At 34.8% G+C, this 20,067-nt stretch overlaps 1 protein-coding gene across 4 annotated transcripts in view; it reads right to left on the bottom strand.

Moving 5' to 3' along the window:
* The window catches only part of LOC118204271 (saccharopine dehydrogenase-like oxidoreductase), a 117,046-nt gene that overhangs the window by 10,698 nt on the left and 86,281 nt on the right, over window positions 1-20,067 (bottom strand). For all 4 annotated transcript variants that reach the window (XM_085825471.1, XM_085825470.1, XM_085825472.1 and 1 more), the window contains 2 exons: window positions 17,845-17,968; window positions 2,993-3,074 (listed from right to left, as the gene is read on the bottom strand). In XM_085825471.1, coding sequence (XP_085681597.1) covers window positions 2,993-3,074; window positions 17,845-17,968 — 206 coding nt within the window. The remainder of the gene's footprint in view (window positions 1-2,992; window positions 3,075-17,844; window positions 17,969-20,067) is intronic.

Below are 20,067 nucleotides of genomic sequence, written 5' to 3'. Positions count from 1 at the left end.
AAGAGCTAAAATTTCATAATAGAAATATTCTAATATTAACGTAGTAAATTTTCGACTTTAATACAAAAGCTTAAATTTTATAATATAAATATTCTAATATTAACGTAATAAATTTTCCACTCTAATATAAGACCTCAAATTTTAAAAGAACATTAAATATTTTGACACTTTAATCCAAAAGCTTAAACTTAGAATATTAGTTGAATTCAATAATAAGATGCAACATTTTCATACAAAATGGCACAGTATTCATTAAAACTTATACTCACTGTATTTTATTTTGTTTTTAAATAAACACTGGTTTCACCTTTCGATCACAGCGACTAACACCAGATATGTTTTCTTGTATACGTCTGTAATGAAGTTTTAAAGGACTCTCGCCATTTTTTGACAAACAACCAACTTTATCAGTCAAAACTTACAGAATAACTGAAAAAACATTTTTAAGCGCGCGCATCGTCTGCGGATATTCTTTGCGGATAATCGTCTGCGGTGATTTACATTTCTTAGTGGAATTATGTTGGTATCGTAGCAACGCAAATACGTTACAAAATCAATACACTTTTGCATGCGTCTGAACCAATTTTCGAAGCACTTTTCACACTCCGTTTGAGGTAAGTCCAAACATGCGCTTTGAATGCATCAACCGCTTCTTAGGGTGTTGCAAATCGCTGACCACGTAATTTATTTTTAATGCGCGGGAATAAAAAGAAAACTCATTGAGGGCTGTACAGAAGATGACCCATCAATTCTATGTTTTGACTCGTCAAAAATTCCTTTGTTTGAGCGGATGTGTGAGAATTCGCATTGTCATGATGAAGAATGATTCGCCTCTTCTACTTTTTTCGAGTTTCTCCGATGACTTCTGATGACTTCTCCGAACGATTGATTGTGTAATATTCGGAATTGACCATTTTGCGTTACTCCGTTGCCACTGACATCATGTGACCAGTAATGCCGAAAAACCAAGCAACCATTTGCTTCTACGTGCTTTTCCGCCAACAACTTTTGCTGGACTTGGCTCGTCTTGGACCAAGGACCAAGGCCTTGGCTTACCTTTGCTTAATTAAGCAATTACCTCCATGTCATCATTAAGAAATATGAACGTGTTCACAGGATATTCAGGGACGAGAAAAGTCTTTCAGCAGCTCTTTTATCGTATTCGAGAGGTCCGTAGTTCGAGTTCCGGCGAGGGTGTTGCTGATTTTTCACCTCTCCTGCTTCGAAATAATCTAATGTCTCTACAGTGGCGCCCGAACTAAAAATGGGAGGTGGATGATGATTCTACACCCCCAGCATTTGGCGAATGGGTCTCCTAATCCCCAGTAGGCCTTTAAAAGGGGGAGTATATAAGGTATTTCTTCCGCCTTCTTAGCATGCCTTTGTAGCGTAGTGTTCAGCACGCACGACGCGTATTCAAGGGCTGATGGTTCGAGTCCCGGCGAAGGCGTTGCTCATTTTTCATATCTCCTGCTTCGAAATTACCTAATGTCTCTCCAAGGTAATGGAATTTTGTTTGGCAAAGATAAAAATACTTCGAAAATTTGTCGAAAGATGGCGCTGTTAGTGTTCACATTGCTGTTGTGGATGTATAGCCGAAAGGAAACAACAGACTCCAAGGGTTTACGGCAATTTTATTAGCGAAAAGACAAGAATACGTATTAACAGAGAAAACACCGATAGTGACAAGAGAAGCTTCACGAAACAAACACCTTACGGATGATTATCGCATAAATTGTTCGATAAGCTCTCCTCCTTGTTCCCCTGCTAGCGCAAAACTGCATGTTCCACATATATATATGTGGGCTGATGCTATGAATATGGTGCGTGATGCTTGCCTTCAAGTCTGCCAGATTCGCAATCTACTGACTATAAACAACATTTTTCAAATATCCCCAAACCCAAAAGTCACAGGGGTTTAAGTTGGAAGAGCGTAGCGGCCACGCTGTTGGGAAATGGTGGCTTATGATTCCATCATCTCCGAAATGAGCGCTGAGCAGCTGCTTCACACGGGTAGCAATGTGCGGAGGAACGCCATCTTGCAGGAGTGATCTTCTCGAAGAAGAACCGACTGTCGACAAACGCTGCCATTATTTCGCACTACGTAGTGACCTTTCGAGAGTGGAGAGGTAATGGCTGTAGTGGGAACGGATTGTCGGTCGCCCATATCCTGCAATTTTGCGTATTTACAGAACCTTGCAAATGGAAATGAGCTCCGTCAGACCACGGAATGTTCCAAAGCCATTCATTATCCATTTCCGTCCGGGCAAGAAATTGTAGTGCAAACTATTCACGTGTTTCCAGGTCAGCAGGTAGCAACTGTTGCACGTGAGTTATCTTATACCGGATAACAGCGTAAGATGTTCCGCAGGACTTTACGCACCTTGCTAATAGACATATCAACATTCGGCCGATTCCCAGTGCACTGCTTCCGGTGCAGTGATGCAATTCTGTTATTGAGTAACAAACCAAGCGATTGAAAAGCAATAAATGCAGTTCTTAAGAATGTTCTTTTCCCTTTTTAATCAAGATTTAAATAAAATTCATTTAAATCAAGATATGTCTAACTAGAGTTATTAAATATGTTTAAGAAATGACACTAGTCAGACTCATGAAAATCATTTTATATATACATCTATATACGTATTTCCGTTTTATGATAACTATTTTTAGGCGTGTAGAGACATTAGGATTTTTTTGGAAGCAGGAAAGATGAAAAATGAGCAAACGCCTTCGCCGGGAATCAAACTACGGACCTCTGGAATACCGGCCCAGCGGGCAGAACCGCTACACCACGAAGGCACGCTAGGAAGGTGGGAGAAATACCTTTTAGGTGATTGACCGGGTATGCAATTAGTATACAAAATATATATTATATTTTATATAGGTATATTGTATATACGTAGAACATTATGACACTAAAGTCTATTCAAATACAACTGCAAGAAAAATTAAAAAATACAAAAAATTTCAGGTTATTATTAATACCTACTTGATGGGTATTCTATCTTTCTCCTGCAAAATGACAAGGGCAGACTGAACCATACATATTGACGTGAAATCATATCCTGGTTCTGGAAACAAAAGGGAATAAAATAGTAAGTATAAACTACGGAATTTAAACTACGTTATACTGTTTTCAAAATTATGTACCTAGAAGTTTTATTCCAAGCACAACATAAAATGCGTCCGAAGAAGAAACCAACTTTTGAAATGTTAGATATTTTAATAAAACATTTAGGTTCTCTTGGATTTTTTTGAAACTGGTAATTTTCTCTTCACTTTCAGAGTCGATATCTGTATTGCTGAGCAAAAACTTCTCTAGTTATTTGGATAATATCTAGAAGGTATCTCTATAAGATTTTGCAGCACAGCATTATTCTATGCCATAAGTGTGAAAAAATAAATACTTTGCTTCTAATACGCTATAATTATATGGTCGCAAAATTTGTAACTTAGAAAAGGCGCATTTAAGGCGAGGAAGCAGATCAAAGATAATTTAAAAACATGGATAATTCAAACTATCAATTTTTAAGCGTATAGTATATCTTTCTTTCTTAAAAAGCAAACAGGCAGAAAAAATTATACTAAGTAATATTTGAAACTAAATCTAAAGACGCAATTCAGCGGTTTTTACAACATAGTCCGACTTGTGCGAGTTTATTTTTTACACGCTTCCGCTCATAGCGTTGAGTGTCAGTGGCGTGCCTGTGTTCCGCCACGCACGGATAATCCGCATCTGAATTATGGAGAGTGAACTATATTTTGATGTTTTATTTATATACTATTTTAGATCCAAAGAAGTGATATCTGTATAAGGTGGAATGTATTAAGAAGGATTATGCAAAGATAAAGAGCTTTCACTGCAGTTGCTAGACATTATATTGCTAAGATAAAATAACACGTCGAACAAGTATTAATTTAGAATTCAAACACGAAAAATCAACGTTATATTTGCGAATTTTCACAGGGCTAGTTTCGATGATTCTACCGAACCATCATCCTCAGCTGTCAAAGCGCAAATGAACGAGGTAAGATATGATAAGAAAGCTTGGACAAATTTAAGTTACTGGCGCCATGTATTGCTGAAACGAGAACTAAATCATATTTCCTTCAAGACAATCTGAAGACAAAGAGGGATTGGAGTTAGGGTCGTTAACTAGAACAGAAAGATTTTTGTGAATGTGAAACCCCTTTAGAAAATGTAATTCACCAATGGAAGATTTTTTTTTGAATAATTTTGGCTGCAGAAAAATTGAAAGTGTGATTTTCGAACCAACAATGCTGGTCAACAGAGGACTTCTGTGCTTCCTTTTTTCTAACGTATGCCTCATGTTCCTTAACGCGAAATTTTAAGGCTCTTGTAGCTTGGCCAATGTAAACTAAACCACAGTGGCAAGAAATCCTGTAAGGCTTTTCACACTCACAAAAATCTTTCTGTTCTAGTTAACGACCCTAATTCCAATCCCTCTTTGTCTTCAGAATTGTCTTGAAGGAAATTATGGTTTAGTTCTCATTTCATCAATAGATGACGCCAGTAGCTTAACTTTGTCCAGGATTTCTTATGTTATCTAATCACTATATCTTACGTCGTTCATTTGCGCTTTGGCAGCTGAGGATGATGGTTTGGTAAAACCATCGAAACTAGTCGTGCGAAAATTTGCAAATATATCGCTGATTTTTGTTGTTTGAATACTAAATTAATAATTATATTGCTAGTTTAATATTTTGAATTTTGTCAAGTAAGTATATTTATTCTATAATCGAATTTTCTGCAGTGAATAATTTTATCACTTCTTAGCATAGGTGGATTTTGCCGTGTGATGATTCAAATAAACACTGAATATTCTACGCTAAATATTTAAAATATTCTAAGAAACTTATCTATTCACAATGTAGTTCTCTTTAATGCAAGGATCTAAATTATATTATGTGTCTTATCTTTAATAGAAAGTTATAAACTATCTGGCCAAAAGTATCCGGATACCCAGTGGTAGGAACTCGAAGAGTCCTGAGGCATATATTAATATGATTTTGGTTCCCCTGTTGCCTCGATGACAGCCTGCACATATGTGGGGGAAATCTTTCACCAGTTTTTGATAGGTGACCATAGAAATTGACTTCCATCAAAGCTGAAGTGTGTGCTGGCAATGAGGATGGTCGATTTAGCTGGCTACGGAATCTACGTTCTAGTTCGTCCCAAAAGAGTTTTTTGGGATTTAGTTCGGAGCCTTGAGAAGGTCAGTCCAGTTTTTGAACTACCATTTCATCAAACTATGCGCAAGTCTCGATATGTGAAGGGAGCAATTATCCTAGTGGAACAGAAATAGGCCTTCTTCGAAATATTGCCATAGAGTTGGAAGAGCAGCATTGTTCAGAATGTCCACATACATCTGAGTTCATGTTTCCAACCAAAGGAACTAAGGGACACAGGCCAAACCATGAAAAACACCTCCACACCACGATATATACTCCAATTGGGCCGACCAGCCCGCAGCTGTGTAGGCTGCAGTTTCACATGCTCTCGCTTGTTTTGTTGTAAGTGTCGTTTAAATCACACAAGTCAATTTCAATTGTATAGCACAAGTTTCTGCAACATACCGCGAACACAGTGCTGCAAAGCTTTGGTTCCCACGACTATTATTTCAGCAAATATTTAGTTTTTATTGTTCTCGTGAAAGGCGGCCGATATTCCTTTATTTGTGAAAGTGGTTAAGCGAAGTGCCCAAGTTATTTATAAAACTCTTCCTGTGTAATAGTGCTGCAGTCCATAAAATTAATTGAACTTTCTGATTAATTTACACTCCCAGGATACCTATGGATGCTATTTGATGTTATTATTTCAAGCAATTAAGGAAGTACAGCTCACTAAAATTGTGCCATATTCAGCTCAATTAATGCAAGTTTTTTCTGGATTACAACTTATTTACAAGACTATCAACGCTGAAATCTTACTCATGAGGTTAGGCTCTTAAACACTTTACCTTCGTTGAAAATTTCTTCCCCATTCCTTCTTCTGAGAGTTTATTTTAATTATTTTACATCATTTAACGTGCAAGTGTGTTCCATTTCCCCCGTCATCTTCTACAGAGAGATTTTCCTCCCACATACTTGCCCTCAAAACCAGTTGGGAGGCGACCTTGAACCGTATCTATATGCCCGCGACCGCGCTTTATTGTTACAGCTCTAATAAGATCAGTGCCCTTTCATTGCACACGGCTTTCTCAGTTTCATCCGCGGAGCATTTTTGCCCAATTTCAACAACAATTGTGTTTTAAATCTTTAACCAAAGTTCTAAAAGGACAAAAGCACTGAATGAAACGGGCTTAAATACTGCATCTTCACGGATCATCACATTATCAGTTTGATACCATGCGCTTATCTTTCAATTAATTAATTTTTGAATCACTATTTTTATTCACTTGCAAGCAGAAATCTGCAGAGTTTACCAGTTATCACGGTATATTTATTAACTCCTGCAGTCTTGTACTTTAGGAAAGAATATACATTTTTTAAATTCTTTTTTATTATTATTTTATTTTCACCGTAGTTATTGTTATTATTATTATTTGGCATTTAGAATCGTATGTGCATGTGTTAATGTAACTAGTGTGTCTTTTCATACTTATTTATACTCCTCTAACCTACCACTTTGTGTTTTGCATAACTCTGAAAAGTTTTACATACTGTTATATCTGTATTCTAACCCTTTCGCGCCTAACGGGACACATACGTCCCAAGTAAATTTCAAAAAATACTCTTGGGATAGAAACGCTTCTCTGTCTAATGGGAGACTTTCCCACCAGTCCTGCCAATATTTTTGAAGGTATTTTCATTCACAGAACATAGATGGCACTACCGTGCATAATGCAATTCCCGCGTTTTTGAAGTGTTGTAGCAGCTCATTCCATACTCTACGAACGTAAATAGTTTAGTTTTGGAAAATACCGCCTATTTTCCATTACATTTTTATTTATCCATAAATCTAAGGCCAGATAAGTTACTCACGAAGCGGATTACCTCTAATAAACTGGTAAGTGGCAAAGTTTTACTTCCGTTTTTATTATCGGGACATATGTGTCCCTGTCGTTTTGGATAGTGGGAACACATTGTCCCAACAGTCCTATGTGATCATTTCTCTAGATATTATACTCTTCGGTTACTTTTGAAATAGTTGCTTATTATTTTTAATTTAGGCACATATTAATTCAATTTAAATGACTCGACGCCAGGGACTTACTAATGAAGAAATCAAAAAAATTTTAGAAGAATCAGATGACGAAGATGTTGATTTGGATGATGAAATAGACGATTCCGATTTTCAAGATCCAACACACAATTTGCAGTAGTCATCTGATTCAGACGAGTGTGAAATGGATATCGATCATGATACCATTCCCCAAAATACAAAGGACAGCGATGCTTTGAGTGACACTGATACAGCATCACTTTCATCAGTTGATGAGATACCATCAGCTAATGCTTCAGGCTGCAAACCAATCTTATGGATTCATGCAGATTCAACTTTCCAACCTCGAATGAAAATTCCAGCAGAGTCATCGCCTAGTTTGTTATTCAAATTAAATCGTTCAGCTACCGAATTGGACGTATTTCTCAAGATATTTCCAAAAAGTCTTATGATTTGGATCTCTCAATGCACAAACCAACGACTCGAAAAGTTAGGACAAACAATTCACCCTACAGACCCCTATGAAATTATGCTTGTCCTTGGATGCCTGCTTGTCATGTCTTACAATAGGGTGCCGAAATTCTCTCATTATTGGTCATCTAATCCTTCTTTGGGAAACGTAGCAATAAAAAATGCTATTTCAAGAGACAGATGTAAAACGTTGCTGTCGAAACTATATTTTGCTGCACCAGAAAATGCAAGTAAAACATATTATATTGACGAGGTTGTTTCGTGCCTGAAACAAACCTTCAAACAGTGCCGAAGCGAAAGCTCATATCAAGCTATCGATGAATTAATAGCGAAATTCAAGGGACGTTCATCCCTCAAACAATATATGCCAATGAAACCTGTGTGAAACGCCTATTGAAACACAGTGGTCAACTCATGGATTGCGTACTGCGAAATCAAACATCGAAAAACCCCACTTCTTGATTTCATTGTACCTCTTGCAGAAGCCTTGAGGGCGTCCGGAAAGCTCAACGCCGTAGAAGAACTGGACGCCCATCCAAAACATCACGAAGCTTACTCAATGTTGGTGACCATCTGCTAGTAACAACAAAAACACGACGGCGGTGCAGTAAATGTGCGCAACAAAAGAAGGAATCTCGCACTAAAATAATGTGCACGATGTGTAATGTCGAATTGTGCATTGATTGTTTCAAACCATACCATTCGTAATTAAATTTTTATGTTTAAAAAATCATTGGTTTTCTTTACAAAATTAGTCATTGAAGACTACTGGGACACATATGTCCCAGCGGTCAGGACTGATGGGACATATATGTCCCGGTCCTAAATCAGTGCTCAAAATTTTTCTAAAAATATAACATCTTAATTTTTAGCATTCTAGAGTGCCCTACTCATAGTTTATGTTACCAAAATTGTTCTGTTGTAAAAGAAAAACTCGTCGCGAAAGGGCTAAGTATAATACTGATTACTTAATACTCACTTGCACAGATACTTGTCTGAATAAGGTTTAGAACTCCTCTAAACGACTTAATATAATGTACGTCTGACAACTCACAGTTATTAAATTAATTAACCTTTAGTTAAGATTTGACATAATATAGTATTTGCCAACAGATAATTCTTTATTTTTATTTATTTTGTTTTTCTTTCTTTATATATATATTGTTTTTCCTAAGAAACTTTGGAACTGCATAACACCTGGATTTAGAATTATTTTTGTCAGACTTTATGTGAGTAATAACATTTATTCTAATAAGTAATTATTCACTATTATTTACTTATTTATTATTTTTTTTGTTAACTTCATGTGCTAGTAATTTTCTGCTCTGCTTATGAATAGTTTCTGATTTATTGTCATTTTTGTTTTGTGTGCGCTATGAAATTGTAAACTCCTATCGATGGCTTCTAAAGATAGGTCTTCCTCACCATCATTATTAAACATCTCACATTCCTTAACTAGCAATCCTGAAAATGCTGATTTCTCCATATTGAATGATATTCTACGAATTACTGATAAAATTATGTATCTTCTAAACATTGGCAAAAATAGAAAACTTAATATCTGGGGATTACTTAATAGAACATAAAACTTAATAGAACATAAAGATATTTCTGCCATTTAACAGCTCTTCGTCAAATAGTGGCAGACCAAGAACTTACTCCAGCGAAGCACGAAGGTACAATTTCGGAACTGAGAGATCAAGTGTCTCTTCAACATTCAAATACTACAGTTAGTTCTGAAGTGAAGGAACATTTGCAGCTACAACACGAAGTTAAAAAATTATTCGAAACAAAGTTTCTAGAACAAACCCTAAATTCCTACGCCGTTTCTACCGCCAAAAACATTCCTTTGAAACAGGCTCCAAAAAGTCAAATCAGAGATCATATTCTACTCCTGAAACCTAAAGATTCAGAGAGAACACCTGAAGATATCAGACACCAACTAAGTTCGACACTTAATCCACAAAAACTGGGTATTCATATCAATGATATTCGTACTTCTAAGTCTAAAGAGCTTTTAATTGGTGTCGAAAAGAAAGCAGACTTAGAACGCTTACACCACTCAATCGTTAAAAATTCACAACTACAAGCCTCCGTAACTGTTCGTACTTCAAAACCCAAAAGTACCAAACTCATAGTGTTTAATGTACCCTCTTCAGCGGCTGCTGAAGATATCAAATCGGCTTTTCTGAAAATTACATCAAATAATAATCTTGATATTTCGTGTTCTCCAGTTCACCAATCTGAAAATACAAATAATTGGATTGTAGAAATTTCTTCAGATTCTAGTGATTATTTTACTTCGTCAAGGTCCTTCATTGGATTCAACTCGTGTTCCTTCCGTTCCTACATTTCACTTTCTCGTTGCCTTCATTGTCAGGGTCTTGGACATAATAGTCGTAGCTGTGAAAATCCTCCCTGCTGTTCCATTTGCGCAGAACAACATTCCCATAGAGAGTGTACTTCAAATGTAAAACTCTGTGTAAATTGTGTGAGCAGTAACCAAGATACTGGTTCTTCATTGCCTACTGATCACGGTGCTCATGAAAGAACATGCCAGACTTACAGGACCAGCTCAACAAATTGTTATACCCGGACAAAGCCACAACCTCACATGCTGCCATCATCCATAACTAAAAATTCTTCAGTTGCAATTAACATGCAAGAGCGCAATTTAAAGAACAAAGCTTCAACTCAATATTATAACATGGACAATGATGTACAAAATAACCTACCCCCAACCTTGCTAAAAAACTCAATACCATTCTCTTCAATTCGTTTTCTCCAAATCAACTTGCAAAGAGCAAAAACGGCTTCTGACCATCTAGCATAATTCTTAACTCATAACCATAAAGACTTTGTTTTAATCCAAGAACCCTATTGTATCGAAGAGAAAGTAAGTAGCATTCCAACGTCTTGAAATGTCTTTCAATATTCTCCTCAGTCCCCTAATCAACATCCCAGAGCAGCTATCAACAGTTTTAATCATAGCTGGCACCCAATTAATTACAGCCAAAAGAGCCCTAGTTACAATCTGCCTTAATAGTTCAAACTCTCAACTACTTATTTCAAGTATTTATGCATCTCCCTCCGAGGATATTTCTCCTTTGCTTCAAGATTTAGAATCCAACTCGTCTTTCTTCGGAAGTTCACACATAATTTGTGGAGACTTCAATTCAAACAACCAGCTTTGGGGCTACAACTCCACAAGTCCAAGAGGAAGGTACCTTGAGAAATTCCTCAATTCACATAATCTTGTCATTCATAACCAAGCCTCGGATTTACCTTCTTTCGAAACAATGTATAGGAGAGGGTGGCCAGATCTCGTAGTTACTTCCCATCACCTAATTAATTCGATTTCAAATCGCAAAATTGAAGAAGACAATTCTCACTCAGATCATAAATATATTACTTTTGAAATCAGAGAACTCAGAATCAGTTTTAATGAAACGTTTTAAAATTACTAAAAAGAAAAAGAACTTTATTAAGCAAATTCAACAATCCGCACTTCCAATGACTTCTTCCTTCTAACTAAGTGCAACAAAAGAAGATCTAAGTAAAGCTACAGAAGATTTTATAACAAAAATCCAAGAAATCTGTGAAAATACCTTTCCAATACGATCTGCAAAACCTTACTTTCATGAAAATTGGTGGACTAAACAGTTACGCGCCCAAAAGCATAAGGCGAGAGCATTGAAACAGAAAATGAAATCGATTACTGACGATGAATTAAGACACCAAGCCTGGCTCAAATTCAAAAAAGAAAATGCAAACTACAAAAAGATGATTCTCGAATCTAAATTAAAAAGTTGGCACAAATATTGCTCAAACAATAAAGAAATTTATGGCACCTTATACAAGATCGCCAGTAGTAAAATATTTAAACCGTCACAAATCCAACTTTCCTCAAATTTGCTTCAGGATACCACTCTCTCAACCTTAAATGAGATTCTTGACTCTGTCTTTCTAAAAGATGATCCAGCTGAAGATTCTCCTACTCAAACCAGAATCCGTAACTGCAATGACATCCCACAAACAGACAACGATATTCCTTTCTCAAAACAAGAAATAAAGCAAATAATTAAAAACCTAGCTTTAGAAACACCAGGCCCAGATGGCATCGATAACCACATTATAAAATTAATCAATCAAGCCCATCCTGACATAATCTGTAGTTTTTGCAATCGACGTATAGAGCTCTCTACCTTTCTGATTGTCTGAAAACTGGTAATATAATACTCTTCAATAAGAAGAATAAAAGCTCCGATGAACCTAAATCTTATCGTCCGATAAATCTTTTCCCAGCCCTGGGAAAAGTTTTGGAAAGATGTCGTATTGGTCGCCTAAAATTTCATGTTTACAGCAAAAACTTAATAAGCAATAACCAGTTTGGATTTCGAAGCCTAGTTTCAACAAGTCATGCAATTAATTCAGCTTTTGAACAAGTCAGAAACAATAAAACCAACCAACTTCATTCTGCAATAATATGTCTCGACTTAAAATCAGCTTTTGATTCTTTATGATGGCCAGCAGTTTTACAAGCGCTGCGTTCCTTTAAGTGCCCTCAAAATTTATTTCTAATTATTCAAGATTACTTCAGAAACAGGAAAAGTATGATTCTTTACAACAACACTAAAATTGTGCGTAATCAAGTCAGAGGATGGTCCTCAGGGGTCTTGCATGAGGGCAGATCTCTAGAATATCAGTTTCAACAACATCATTGCCTATCCATGGCCAGATCACTCAAAAATTGTAGCTTTTGCAGATGATGTAGCGTTTATTACAAGTGGCCGTACCAGAGACATTTTACAGAAAAATTGCAACGAAACACTCCAGTTATTTAACGAAATTTGCAAAATTCAAAAACTACAAATTTCACAATGTAAGTCCCAAGTCTTAGTGATCCATAAACCAAGGCAAAATATAACTAAAGCTTTAGCTCTAAAAATTGATAATCAAAAGGTCAAATCTGTGAATAAAATCAAGTATTTCGGTTTAACAATCGACAAGAAATTCTCCTGGATTCCTCATCTACAAAATATTAAACTTCGTACAACATCAATAGCTAACTGCCTACGACGTATGCATGGATATAACTGGGCTTTAAATCCTCATATAACACGTATTCTTCTAAAAACAGTCATCTCAAAAATGGTAAATTACGGAGATGGAATTTGGGCACAACCAATGACAGTGAGAAAGATCAAATGTTTAAATTCAATTCAAAGGCCTTTTACTCTTTGGATTACTCGGGCGTATCGCACAACTTCAAATATAGCACTCGATACTTTAGCTGGTTCTCTTCCCTTATCAATCAGTGCAGAAATGGAAAGCGCCTATATGAAAGTCCTTCAACTTAACCAAGCCGCAGAATTCAAAACCAAACCTTTTGGCCATCCAACTATGAAAAGAAAATTAACCCCAATCTTATCCATCCAGCGCTTCGCTTCAGCAAAATAATATTCCCCACGTCTGAAGAAAATTCAAGTTCATCTCAAAATGCTTATACTGATGGATCAAAAATTGAAGGAAAAGTTGGTTCCGCAGTATTTTTTCAAATTACCCCCTCAAATATCATCAAATGAAAAAGCCATCTCCATAATAATAATAGTGTTTTCCAAGCGGAACTGTTAGCTATAAAAGCAGCGATTGAAATAGCCATTCTCAAAAATCTCAACGAATTTAGCATAAAATCTGACTCCCAAGCAGCTATTCTAGCTATTAAGAATCCCTTATCTTCCTCTCCTTTGATATCTGACATAAATTCTCTTCTTGGCAAAATTTCAAACTACAAAATTCAAATTTCATGGGTCAAAGAACATAGTGGCCATTTGGGTAGTGATCAGGCAGATGAACTAGCCAAAGAAGCAGCTATTAATCAAGATGGTACTGAAATCATCATTCCGTGACCTCTCTCAAATTTCAAGTACCAACTAAAACAACTTGCTTCAAGATCTTGCAAGATTTGTGGAACAATGCTCCACAGAGAAGACGCACATATAACTTGATACCCAACGTAAGCTCCGCATCTCTGTACTCGAATCCTTCACTAAATTACTTTATAATAGGACATGGACCTTTCCCGACATATTTCTACGCAAGAAATTTGGCAGATTCTGATATCTGTATATGTGGGGAACAGGAACTCCTGATCATTACACTTCCTCATGCCCCTTAACTGAGGATATTCACATAAAATGCCCAAGAACTGATCTCCTGGCATTCCAAATGTTTTTAATTAAAGATAAACATCAGTATCCAAAGTTTCAGAAAATTATGCAACGACTCTCTTCCTATGGCCTAGATCTCTGTCAAGTGTAAGTCCACATACTGCTTAAACTTAGTGAACTTTTACATGCTGTGATTATGGACAAAATAGCTCCGCTCGTGAACTTCATAAACTGCAATAAACCAATATATCTGAAATAACCCATGGACACCTACCTCTTTAGCATTATTATCACAATTCATTTTACATTGTGTTGCCAGTACTAATTATAATTATCTCATTATGTTTATCTGTTTATTAATTATGTTTATCTCCTATTTTCGTTGCACCAAATCAGATGTTCAATTTATCTTGTGAATCTCAAATTTTATTCCAATTATTTTGTAATCTACTTATGTCCAACATCATTATTTTTAATAAATACTGGATGCGGGGCGTACTGTGGAATTGCACGATGTACCATAATAGGCAACCTCTAGACCTTTTGGAAAGCTTCAGTCTATGTAAATTCCTATAAAACTTGCAATTTTCACCTTTTTTTAAAGAGTTAGTATGGGAAGGCATTACCAGTTGACCTATGGTACATCGCTGGTGTCCCCCATACTTTTACCTTTACCACTACACTCCGATGCTGCCACCACTAAATTTTATAGTCAGGGCAATGCAATCACTTAAGAAACTGCCAAATTCAGACGTGTCCATCGATTACCAGATTGTAAAGCGAGATTGATCACTCCAAAGAACATTTTTCTACATGTTCACAGTCCAATGACTGTGAACTTAGCACAACTGCAATTGATGCTTCGCAATCTGGGGAGTGATTTTCGGCTTGTAAAAGGCTGCACGACCATGGAGTCCTAGGCTTTTTAACTCTTGACGAACAGTCCTGCTGCTAGCATTAACGCGTGATGAACTTTGTAACTGATGAGTAATTTTAACCAACGACCATTTGCGAATTTTTTTCACTAGCATTTTCAGAGTTCTACGGCTGCGTTCACTAATTTTTTCTGCCTGCACTCCATTTTTTTGCGCTACCTCGACATTTCCACTTCACAGTTGCATCACTCACAGAGGATTTTGACTCCTGTAGAATGTCCGAGTTTTCACAAACTGATTTCCTGCAAAAGTTGCATCCCACTACACTGCCTATATACACTAAGCTCATTTGACTTACTCATTGTTTCACAAACGCATAAATATGAACTAAGAAATAACTACCAGCACTTTTATAGCTCTTGGTAAGGCATCAAATTTCATCACCTGCCAGATCTAATTCGTTAAAGGGTGTCAGGATACTTTTGGCCAGACAGTGTAGAAAGGAAGTTGTATCAGTGCCCTATTGCCCTCAGTTCACACTTTAAAGTGATACATATCAAGCAAATTACCATTCATTGTCCTTTGCACGGTACATGCCTTATATTTTATTTCAAGTGTTCCCAACCAGGGCCGTTATAAGTCCCTTGGTCGATAGCTGAATAAGGTTTAATGGAGATTTCGCTGATTACGAAAAAGTTATTAATATTGAAATTTCATGATTAATTTTTTATTTTTTATATAAAATTATATCATGTAGTAAGGAAGAAATCATATAAAATCATATCAGGGAAAAATACCGAATAATTATTTAGTACATTTTAAAATCAATAATACTTTTTTTAATACATAAATCTTTTATGCGAAAACTGCAATATAAAAAGTAACAGGAACACAATAAAATACAATCTAAAAAAGAGTACGAAGAACGCAAAGAAGTTACATTGTTACGTACAAACCACTTGTAAAATTTGAAGGAAGATTTTAATGTTCGTTTTCAAAACACTAAAAATTTGAATTTTGCAACAAAGCTCATAGAACGACTGAAGAACGATATTTCTGATCTTACAATTAAGATGCAAGAAGTAATGATCACATTTAAGGAGGATGTTCAAGCACAAGTTTTGTTCGAAACAATTGGAGATGCAAAGTTTTGCAATTTAAAAGTCAACCAAACAATATCTTAAAAAACAAAAGTTGTTAGCAAACAACACTATTGTCTATTCTTTCTTCCTACCTAATAAAGAAGTTATTAGTTAGTTAAGTCAGTAATTTACTATAGACAAGAAAAGAGAAACAGAATAATTTTAAAGAGATAATTCAAGAATTAAGCAAATTTATACCAAATATTAATAAAAATTGCAGCAATCACCAAATGCAAATGTTACATTAAGTACATCGAACTTTCGTACAATTAAGAATCGGTGATTTTGTTTCTGGAAAATTGTTTATATTTACAAAATTAAAAACAGGGATAATAGAATAAAAAGAACAAAATAGGAATCTAATAACCACTTTATTTTCTACTTTTGTTCATATTCTTAAAAAAAAATGTAAATTGTTGATGAAGAAAACTATTCTTTTAGAAGGACGCAATGCAAGGAAAGGTTGGGAATTTTTAGTTTCATTTGAACAACTATAACGCTACACTATGCTTTCGTTTATTGTATTTTACTTATATTTTAAAAAAATTGTGCATTAAAAATATCTTTATTTCAGTGAGACATTATACAGAACTCAATATTTTCACAAAATTAATGAAAGAAATTAATATTTTCTTTCATTGCTATTATAAGACTAGATCTTAAAGAAATTATAATACATCTTAGTCTCATGCGCAGGCTATCAAATGAAAGACATATACAATCATAATAATCAAGTCTTTTTTTATGAATAATCAAGTCTTTTTTTATGAAATAATTGCACGTACCGCTATATGCTCTTAATTTACGAAATTATATCATAACATTTTTTTAATACTATTTGGCTCTATCTTTCAGAAAAGATCAGTTTAAATGTAGGATTCTGTAGTTTGTATTTTTAATATCTGGAGGATTAAAAGCTAATGAGCCTATCGTTACTACTTAGCTTAAAATCGTTAAAATTTCAATTATAATTTGAAAATAAGGATTAAGCTGCAAGCTTAGTGTTATGATCTTTATATTCTACAATTTCTAATTTTCTATAACTTTATGAAGCTTTAATTGCAATATTTTCGACAACAGCATTTTATAGTTTATAAATTAGAATTTTTAAAAGTTATTTTTTACTACGCTATTCCTTTCTATCGTGTAAATATGAAACAACGAAAATAATTGCTATTTGTGCAAGCCCAGATATTAAAGACACAATCATTATCTCATTTATAGTCTAGCTGTACGATTTTATGTTAATTAACCAGTTATCATGATTTGAACATTTACTTTAATTTCTTCTTTCCACAGTCCTCACCAGAACGCAAATTGATTGTTTGTGTATTTAAGCCATGGATTTGAATGCTTTTAGAGCTTCTGGCAGCCTCTCATTGTAGTTATTTACTATCGCTAGCTCTGCCAAATTACATTCCGGCTTCTGCCATTTTGCTAACCGACGTCTATATACGCGCTTTTACGTTACCTATTTTGTGTGCAGTCTCAGACTACCTTACTCGAAGTCAAAATTTCAATTTTATATTATTTTAAATACCCTCAAGTAGCCTAGTTTTGTGTCTAGGACAAACAGTGCCTCCTGTTAACTTCAACAGTTCTATAAAAGGGTTATTTTAGCCTTCGTAGGACTTTGTTACCTTAAATTCGGACTACAGAGATAACTTGCTTGTCAGCCTGGAATGGTCTGAAGAACAATGAGTTAAACTTCTAGACATATCAGAAAACTGTTTGTAGATCCAAAGTAAAAGAAATAAACATCTACATTTTGGAAAAATTAAGTTTTTCTTTTATTAAGGTTCATTCTAGGATATAGAAATGTGAAAATTCGAGTGAAAAATAATCGCCTTTGTGAAATACTATATAAATAGTGCTGTTCGTAAATTTGAAAATGAAGCTTCATTATAGCAAACGACTTACACAGATAGAATGGTAACGCATTCAAAGCGACAGAAAGAAAGCAAAAACAAATAATTGTAAAATAATATGCCACAGACCTGGTCCTGTAATAGTTAGCTTCATCCTTTTATTTGGTTTAGATAGATATCGGTCGCAAGGCTGTGGTAGTTTGCCTTCCCAGCCCTCACCATACAAAACACATTTAGTAAAACCTTCTTTCACCTGCAAAGAAATACTAGAACTTCAAATTCTAAATTAATAAAGGAAACTAGACTATAAAAATACAAGACTTTTATTTCATATGATGGAATTTTGAGTAACGATACTCTTCTTCGAGGATCATAATTTTACCTACATGCCATATTTTAAAAAAGCTGAAGATAAATAGACAGATTATAATAAATAATTTTAAACTAGGATATGACGATTTGGGGATACATATTTTTAAGAATCGGGTATCCCGAAAAAGTTTCTATGTATTAAAACCTTAATTGCTCGTATAAAGGGCGAAAGAGTAGCTCGTATATTGAAGAGAAATGTAGTTTTATTAAGCAGAAAAAATTACATTAAATGAAACTTGCATAATAATATAGATTTAGTCAATGCGATGGATATAAAATATAACTGATGAAATTTTAATGGAATGTTTGAATGTACGAGTAAATGATTTTAATCCTTAGATTCTCAGAAAAGAGGAAAGCTATCCATTTGTGCATCTAAAATAACTAAATTATATTTTGTATAATACGTCAACGAAATGATATGTTATAAAATAAGTGTTTCTTCTTATTTTGTGAAAGAAATGACACATTATGTCAGAAATTTTATAAAAAAATTGTAATGAAAGTATTTGCTAATTATTACCGATATCTTTTTTTAAAGTTTCACTTACCATTTTAAGCAGAGCAATTGTATGCTTCTGACATTTTAATTTAAAAAATAAAGTAATATTTTAAATTTAAAGCTATAACTTTAGGCTAGTCTTATTAATAAATATATTGTTATAATTTTATGAAAAATTCCACGCACAAAGTTTTAAGTAAAAAGGATATTTAAAATTTATTTTCTACACATACATAGCTAAAAAAGAAAAATTACATTAATCATTGATGATTTTAAATACTATTTGTTAAAGTATAACAATTATGTAATTAAATACGCATATTTTAAAATGTTTGACCAGGAAAATCATCTTCAGTGAAAGAATCAAATATCCATTCACATGAGGATATACAATCTCTTGGTTAAAAGACTAATTTTTTATTTATTATTTACTTATTAGTGATTCAAATATATTCTGTGAGGGAAAGATTTACCAACACTCCTGTTAAAAATTTAAAAAAAAAAAAAAACAGTTAGCAGCAATGAAAAAAATGGAAAACCCTGAAAGCAAAACTACTGTTCTCAGTTTCCTCTACTAACCCAGAAATGTGTATAAATTATAGGACGATTATAAAATTATTTTCCGTGTTTGAATGCCTAATAAGCTAAACTAATGAACGGCATTAAACCAAGTTTAACACACAAATTGTAGAAAGCATAGATATATGAATTTCGAAAAAAACAAAAAAGGGCCGAAAGTCGCCGATAGAAGAGATTTTAGAGCTGCTGTCACGTACGCACCAGGAAGTGTGCACAATCTATGTACTCGTATTTTAAATTCAAGTGTGTACATGACAACAGCACCATTCATTCCTTTTAAACAGAACACAGCTAAGAAGTAAAGGTTCAGTATTTTTTAACTGACTGTCTATTTGTGTTTAATATGCATCTTACCTTACTTGAGCATGATTTACTTTTAAAACCGTTTTAGAAAGTCCAATGCTGCGGAGATTTAGAAGTCTTCATAGTGTATATAAACTCTAATGTCTGTTGTAGCGCTAAGAATACGATTAAAAAATTTCAAGAAAGTGGATCTCTAGGAGTTAGTATGGGCAAAGGACGAAATGCATTATCAGAAGTTGCCACTACAGTGTTCAGCGACACAAGGACTAGCAGTGACCCAAGCATTTGTGCAATATCTTGCCTTATGCTACTACTACCAGGAAAATCTTACGAAAGATGCTGCATTTCTGTTGATAAAAAAGCAGTAGTGTGCAAGAATTGAGAATGACAGATCATGATAAGTGCCTGATTTTCGCGTTAAAGTTTCTTGCTTGAACGGATATCGAAGGTTATTCATCTGGACTGAACACGGCCACATATATTTCGTTAAGTACTGAACAGTTTATTCTAGCATTTCGATAGTGAGAGAGTTATCAGCAAATGTTTTCCTACAGAATAGCTGCCTCGTTCCTCATACATCCCTCCTGTGGCTTTTG

This window comes from Stegodyphus dumicola, chromosome 10 (assembly GCF_044657685.1).
Source record: "Stegodyphus dumicola isolate Sdum_Otavi_A_Nest chromosome 10, ASM4465768v1".
Taxonomy (NCBI): Eukaryota; Metazoa; Arthropoda; class Arachnida; order Araneae; family Eresidae; genus Stegodyphus; species Stegodyphus dumicola.
The sequence above is the reverse complement of the archived record's forward strand: the minus strand, read 5'-3'. Positions and strand labels throughout refer to the sequence as shown.